This window comes from Sinocyclocheilus anshuiensis, unplaced genomic scaffold (assembly GCF_001515605.1).
Source record: "Sinocyclocheilus anshuiensis isolate Anshui unplaced genomic scaffold, SAMN03320099.WGS_v1.1 scaffold966, whole genome shotgun sequence".
NCBI lineage: Eukaryota > Metazoa > Chordata > Actinopteri > Cypriniformes > Cyprinidae > Sinocyclocheilus > Sinocyclocheilus anshuiensis.
This window is the reverse complement of record NW_015540909.1, coordinates 825,113-832,731: the sequence shown is the minus strand read 5'-3', so window position 1 is coordinate 832,731 and position 7,619 is coordinate 825,113. Positions and strand designations below refer to the sequence as shown.

The window sequence follows — 7,619 nt, the reverse complement described above, 5'->3', positions numbered from 1 at the left end:
TGATCTTCGTGAGCCAAGTCAAGTCACAGCTGATCTTCATGAGCTAAGTCAAGTCACAGTTGATCTTCGTGAGAAGTCACAAGTCACAGTTGATCTTTGTGAGCCAAGTAAAATCACAGTTGATCTTCATGAGTCAAGTCAGTTGATCGTCTTCATGAGCTAAGTCAAGTCACAGTTGATCTTCGTGAGCCAAGTCAAGTCACAGTTGATCTTTGTGAGCCAAGTAAAATCACAGTTGATCTTCATGAGTCAAGTCAAGTCACAGCTGATCTTCATGAGTCAAGTCAAGTCATGGTTGATCGTCATGGGTGAAGTCAAGTCATCGCTGATCATTCTGAATCAAGTCAAATCATCACTGATCGTCATGAGGCAAGTCAAATCACAGTTGATCTTCATGAGTCAAGTCATAATTGATCTTCGTAAGTCAAGTCAAGTCACGGTTGAGCATCAGGAGTCAAGTCAAGTCACAGCTGCTCCTCATAAGATCACCCAGAGTCACGTCACATAACAGCTGGTCATCCAGAGTCACGTCACATCACAGCTGATCATCCTGAGTCACGTCACATCACAGCTGGTCATCCAGAGTCTGGTTACTTCCTGTCTGCTGCACCCAGAAGTCCGAGGTCAGTTTGACTGTACTCCCGACTGGTATCTAGCGTGGAGGATCCACCGCTGGTGTCAGCAGTCCCAGCTGGTATCCCCAAACTCACTCACTCTAGCCCACCTGTTCCTGAACTAAGTCCCCTGTCTGTAGCGTTTCCCATTATGGGGATCGATTTATGGTGTATTTGGGCTGCATACACCACCACTCAAACTCTAGAGACAGCGGCGGCCACTATGATGTTTCCAGAGGTGGCGGCTGACGCTGCAGAACCTCCCAAAGTAGTGGTGTCCGTTGCTGTGGTCCCCGAGGCGATGGCACCTGCCGCAGCTTCACCAGAGGTGGCAGCACATGCTGCAGAACCTTCTGAGGCGGAGGCGCTCGCTTCAGCTCCTTGCACGATGGTGGCGCCCAACAATGCACCTTCAGCCTGTCTTGTCACGGTCGAAGGAACCATTACTGAACTCTCCCCGTATCCTGATGGTCCTACTGTAGAACCTCCAGAGGTGGTAACCAGCAGGACCTGTTCCTCGTCCTCCTTGAACTTGTACAGTGTTTGTGCGAGAAGGCTCACTGGGAGAAACGCACATCACCACAGACCTGCCTGAGGTGGCGACGTCCACTGTGATGTTTCCAGAGGTGGCGTCTGATGCTGCAGAACCTCGTGGGGTAGTGACGCTCGCTGCTGTGTTCTCCGAGGCGATGGCGCCTGCCGCAGCTTCTCCAAAGGTGGCAGCACATGCTGCAGAACCTTCTGAGGCGGAGGCGCTCGCTTCAGCTCCTTGCACGATGGTGGCGCCCAACAATGCACCTTCAGCCTGTCTTGTCACGGTCGAAGGAACCATTACTGAACTCTCCCCGTATCCTGATGGTCCTACTGTAGAACCTCCAGAGGTGGTAACCAGCAGGACCTGTTCCTCGTCCTCCTTGAACTTGTACAGTGTTTGTGCGAGAAGGCTCACTGGGAGAAACGCATACTTGTGTAAATCCCGTGGCCAGCTGTGTGCCAGTGCATCCGTGCCGAGGGGGGCCTCTGTCAGGGAGTAATATAGCTGGCAGTGGGAGGACTTGTAGGAGGCAAACGGGTCTACCTGGACTTCCCTGAATTGACTCCAGATCAGCCGGATCGTCTCGGGATGGAGTCGCCATTCTCTGGGGAACGTGAGCTGCCGTGAGAGTGCATCGGCTGCACATTGAGCTCCCCCGGGATGTGGACGGCACGCAGCGACTTGAGCCGTGTCTGACTCCAGAGGAGGAGATGCGACGTGATCGTAGACCTCCCTGCCGGTTGATGTATGATACAGCCACAGTGTTGTCCGTGTGGACCAACACGTGCTTGCCTTGTAGCAGTGGCTGGAAATGCCGCAAAGCGAGATGCACTGCCAACAATTCCAGGCAGTTGATGTGCCAAAGCAGTCGAGGCCCCATCCAGGACCTCGAGGCTGCCTGCCCGTTGCATGTAGCGCCCCAGCCCGTACTGGAGGCATCTGTCATGACAACAACAGGCCAGGACACTTGTTCTAAGGGCACCCTGGCCCGTAGAAAAGCAAGGTCCAACCAGGGGCTGAATGAGCGGCGACACATCGGTGTGATGGTCACACGATATGTACTGCGGCGCCATGCCCATCGGGAGTGTAGCCAGTGCTGAAGTTATCTCATATGAAGCAGTCCGAGTGGTGTGACTGTGGCGTCATATGCCAAATGCCCAATGAGCCTCTGAAACTGTTTCAGCGGAACCTCCATCCTGCCTCTGAAGGAACTCAGGCAATCCAGCACTGACTGGACATGCTCGTTGATGAGACGTGCCGTCATACTCACCGAGTCTAACTCCACACCGAGAAAAGAGATCCTCTGCACTGGGGAGAGTTTGCTCAGCCCCAACTGGCTGAGGTGCCGGAGCACCAGGTCCCTGTGATTGCACAACTGTCCTCGTGACCAGGCCATGATGAGCCAGTCGTCGAGATAGTTGAGGATCCTGATAACCACTTCCCGTAATGGGGCAAGGGCACCCTCTGCGACTTCCGTAAAGACATGGGGGCACAGGGAAAGCCCAAAGGAGAGGACCCTGTACTGCCATGACCAACCCTCGAACGCAAACCTTAGAAACGGTCTGTGTCGAGGAAGAATCGAGACATGAAAGTAAGCGTCCTTCAGATCGACCACTGCAAACCAATCCTGGGACTGGATGCATCTGATGATGCGCTTCTGCGTCAACATCTTGAACGGAACCCTGTGAAGGGCCCGATTCAAGAATGAAGTAGGGGCTGTAAAACCCCTGCCTCATCTCAGCTGGAGGGACCAGCTCGATTGCATCCTTTGCCAGGAGCATCTCGGACTGTCACCGAAGTCTCAAGGACGCCATTGAACTTGGGAGGTTGCCTGGCGAACTGAATCGCATAGCCGAGTCGAATTGTGCGAATGAGCCAGCGGGACGGGTTGGGCAGTGCAAGCCACGCCCCCAGACACCGTACAAGTGGCACCAAAGGAACAATCGACGTACCCGCGGTGGTGCAGCAGCAGGGAGCAGAGCTGGATGGTACAGAAGGTGTTGCATTCTGACTCATCCCCGCAGAACTCCCCAGGTCCCCAGGGGGACTGGCCAGAGATGCGTGGAGAGGCATCATGTCTCCCAACCGCAGTCTCTTGGCTGCTGGCAAGAGGGGGCATCACGGGCGAGAGTGAGGAGGCAGTGCATCGCACACTGTCAGCCCGCGAGCCTGAGAACCCAGAGGAAAAGGAAATTCCTCTTTCTTTGACAACGTGGTTACAGCCGTCCCTTGAGCCAGTGGCAGAACAGAAATAAAACAAAACGGAAGATTCTCCACCCGGCCCTCCTCCGGGGGAAGGAGTCTTTGCCGTCTCCTGAGAAAGAGCAGCTTCCCACATCTCCGGGTTGCCAGTGTCAGGGCCGCTCCTGCGAGAGGCTCAACGCGCCGGCCTAGATGTTGCTTCAGCACGGGGCGGAGCAGCTATGGAGGATGCAGGAGGGTGCCCATGGCGGCGAGCAGACTGGGTCCTCGCCCGCGGGGCAGCAGTGGTAGGTGGTGCATCCCACTGGGGCAGGATGTGTTGGATGGCCTTAGTCTACTTCTGCACTGCCAAGAACTGCTGGGCAAAGCCCTCAACAGTGTCGCCGAACAGCCCTGCCTGGGCGATGGGAACGTTGAGAAAACACGCTTTGTTTACGTCCTTCATCTCTGCCAGGTTGAGCTAGAGATGGTGCTCTTGGACCACCAGAGTGGACATCGCCTTCCCGAGGGACCGCGCTGTGACTTTCATCGCCCGGAGGGCGAAGGCAGTCGCTGAGCACAGCTCCTGCATCAACCTCGGGTGGGTACTACCCTTGTGCATTTGTTTTAGTGCCTTGGCTTGGTGTACTTGCAGGATAGCCATGGCATGCAGGGCGGAGGTGAGAGCAGCCATCAGCTTACAGGACGATTCCTCCAAGTGGCAGCATTGTGAACGCTCTCTCCACCTGGGGAATGTCGACGTACTCCCTGGCCGCCCCGCCATCGAGGGTAGTGAGGACGGAGGAGGGAGATGAGCAGCTTCTGGCCGTAAAAGGGGCTTTCAACTCCTCATGCACTTCCGGGAAGAAAGCTTTGTTGTGAAGAAAGGTTGTGAGCCATGTCCCGCCCCGAGAAACCAATCATCCAGCCGTAAGGGCTCGGGACTGGGCGGTCTATTGACCTCCAGCCCGATGCTCACGGCTGCCCGGGCAATCATGGCCGTCAACTCCGGGTCCGATTCAGCGGTGGCCACAACACCCGAGGGGGGCAGCCCCACCGAATCTTCATCCTCAGAGGACGAAAGCCCATCCCCCGATGCTGTAATCGACATCTGATCCTCTACTCTTTTAGTTGAAGTGCCCAGGGGAATCGCTGCAGACAGGGACACCGTTGTTCGCACCATCAAGCCAACCAGAACAGCTTCCAGACAGATGATGAATGGCTTTGCAGAGATCAACATGTTCATCCACTCGACTCCAAAGCAAAAATCTGAAGAGTGGATGCACCTGTTGCCTATTTATACCTGTATACATGGGGAGTGGCTCAGGTCTGCAAAATCCACTAGCCAAATTTCATTGGCATTTTCCCTTAAAGTCAGAGATGATTGGGGCTTCCAGGTAAAACCCCATATGTCGTCACGACATAACTCGTAGTGACCAACAGATAGGGAACTCAGAACGTTCCATCTTGTCAGTAAACCTAGTGTAATTCTGTTCAGTTGCGAAATGTTTTGACATGATATGAGATATACATATGAAGAGATCCTTTGAAAAAACAGATAACTCCGTTTTTAATACTGTTCAAAAATCATGTTTTTTTATCCTGCATTCCAATTAATTTCAATCAAACTGCACTTTGATTAAATAATAATAACTAAACAAATACAGCTGACACGATAAAACAATAAAAACATGATAATAATAAAAAACATGATTTATGAAAATGAATAAAAACGGAGTTATCTGTTTTTGCAGATAAACTCTTCATAAATACATATACACAAGAGATAATGAGGGCGCTTGTCAGGTACAAAATGCCATTCCTCATGTCCATACAGACAAGGCTCACTACAGAGGAGCGATCATAAAATATGTGCCTAAGAATATTAGGCCCACAAAAAGGCCCCCCTAAAAAGGGCCTAGTAACAGGCCTGATAAAAAATCATCATTATGGGATTAAGTGTGTTTGAGTAAAGATTGGATGGATTTTTTTGCACTCTCTCATTAATATCATTTATTAAAATTGAAACGTCATATGTAGCATTTACATAAATGTATTTATTTGAACAAACTGTTGGACAGGAATATTCTGAATGCCATATGTTCATACAATCATATTATATTCACAGGTTAGAAGCATGAAAAAAAATGTTTTACATACAATAGAAAATATTAAAAATAATAAGTATAACAGTTTATTAGAATTTACTTTAAGATGATCAAAAAGGCATTGTATATTGATAACCTAAATGTACCATGACAATCCAGGCACATCATCCAGTGTATACATTTGTTGTTCCAACTACAGTGTTGTTTGTTGTTCAACTATCAACCAACTAATACAGTTCTTGACTGGATATAGACTGAACAAGTGCTTAGAATGCTTTGAGTTTGTTTAATTCTTTTGTACTGGTGATTTAATGTGGCTGGTGTGTGTTTGGCAATTTGTTGGGACAGAAGAGAGTGATGCAACTCTCTAGATTCTGGGACATTCATGTTTTATTTTTTATCATTCTTCAGTATTTTGTTCCTCATGTCACTGTCCACAGTAAAAACCATCTCAGTACTATTCAAATATCCATTCAAATAAAAGTGTGATTTTTAAATGTAATATTTCCACATCATGATTTTGTGTTATTATTGCAGCAAATAGCAAATTAAGTATATATTTTTTAACAATCTTAAAACATATATTAGATATTATAATCTGAAATCACTTTGACAATTTTTCTGGAATATAAATAGATAAAAATATACTACATGAAAAAAAAAACTATAAAGTCATTAGAAATAATAGGTATGTTGATTTCTTGCACTACTGAAAATACAATGTGTGGGAGAAATATTTTGTGCCATGTTTGGCACGCTTTGTTTTCAGAAGTAAAAAAAAAAGAACATATTGTACTGTATATGCCCAATTAGAATCCATTCAAAAATTATTTTTATTTTTACTTTTTAATTTAATAAACAAAATATTTAGGCCTAAATTTAAGGTGTATGTATTTTAATTGCATATAAAAGTTCCATCCATTTGGATTGCACAGTTGTAATGTAAATAAACTCATAAACTTAATGTGATGTATATTTGACAGCCATAAATAAACCAAAAATAAGATTTCTGTAATAGTACTACACTTCATGTGTCTTAAATACACAAAAACCAGGTTATATATTCATTATTATTAAATCTTCAATCTCATTCATTGTAACTAATTTAATCTAGTTTATTCCACAGCTAGCCATATTTGAACCGTGTTCATACTTTTTAATGGAATAAATTGAATGCCTTTTACATTTAACAGATTTCTGCTGATTCTAAGCAACAGAAGGAACTGTTTTACTGTTGGTTTTTGAAGCAATAGTGCATCTACAAAATGCTCTCTTCATTGCATCTTGCAGTTCTTTATTCCTCAAGCTGTAAATGATGGGATTCAGCAGAGGTGTCAGCACAGAGTACAGTACAGCAATGACTATACGAACATCTGGGTCAAATCTAGCTACCCGATATGAGATATACACAAAGGAGGCTGAAATATACGAGATACACACCACTATCAGGTGGGACCCACAAGTGGCCGCAACTTTGAGCTGCTGTGCCTTGCTCATTTTTCTCATAGCTTTGCCAATACAGATATATGAAATTAAGATGAGAAGGAACGTACTGAGGATTGCAATGAGGGCAAGCATTAGGGAAAAAATGCTATTCCTGCTGGTGTCAATACAGGCAAGGCTCAATACAGAGGAGTGATCGCAGAACATGTGCCTAACAATATTAGGACCGCAAAAAGGCAGCTGAGTAGCCCAAATAGTTATAGGCAGCACTAAAAAGGCCCCAAAACCCCAAGAAGCAAATATCAACAGAATACAGCGTTGTCTGGTCATGATAGTCGTGTACCGCAGGGGATTACAGATTGCAACGTACCGGTCAAAAGCCATTACGGTCAACAAAGCACGCCCTGTCGTTCCAGTTGAGAGAAAAAAGTACATCTGTAAAAAGCATCCTGTCTTAGAAATGGTTTTGTCATCAGTCAGGAACACTGAGAGCATTTTGGGAATTGTCACTGAAGTGTACACAATATCAGAAAAGGACAAATTATGAAGGAAAAAATACATAGGAGTGTTGAGCTTGGGGTCAGTTCTAACAAGGTATATGATCACGCTGTTTCCACTCAGAACAAAAACATAGACCACGAAGAAGATGGGAAGCACGTATCTGTCCTTTAGTCCGTCGAGGATGAAATATTCCACAGGTCTGCTGGTGTTCATTGTGCTGATATGAAAGCATGCAGA

General features: G+C 47.0%; 1 protein-coding gene across 1 annotated transcript; it reads right to left on the bottom strand.

Moving 5' to 3' along the window:
* Positions 1-6,644: 6,644 nt before the first annotated feature.
* On the bottom strand, positions 6,645-7,619 carry LOC107689207 (olfactory receptor 1052-like). The gene has a single exon (XM_016487136.1). It carries the CDS (start codon positions 7,593-7,595, stop codon positions 6,645-6,647), a length of 951 nt encoding a protein of 316 aa, XP_016342622.1. The 5' UTR covers positions 7,596-7,619.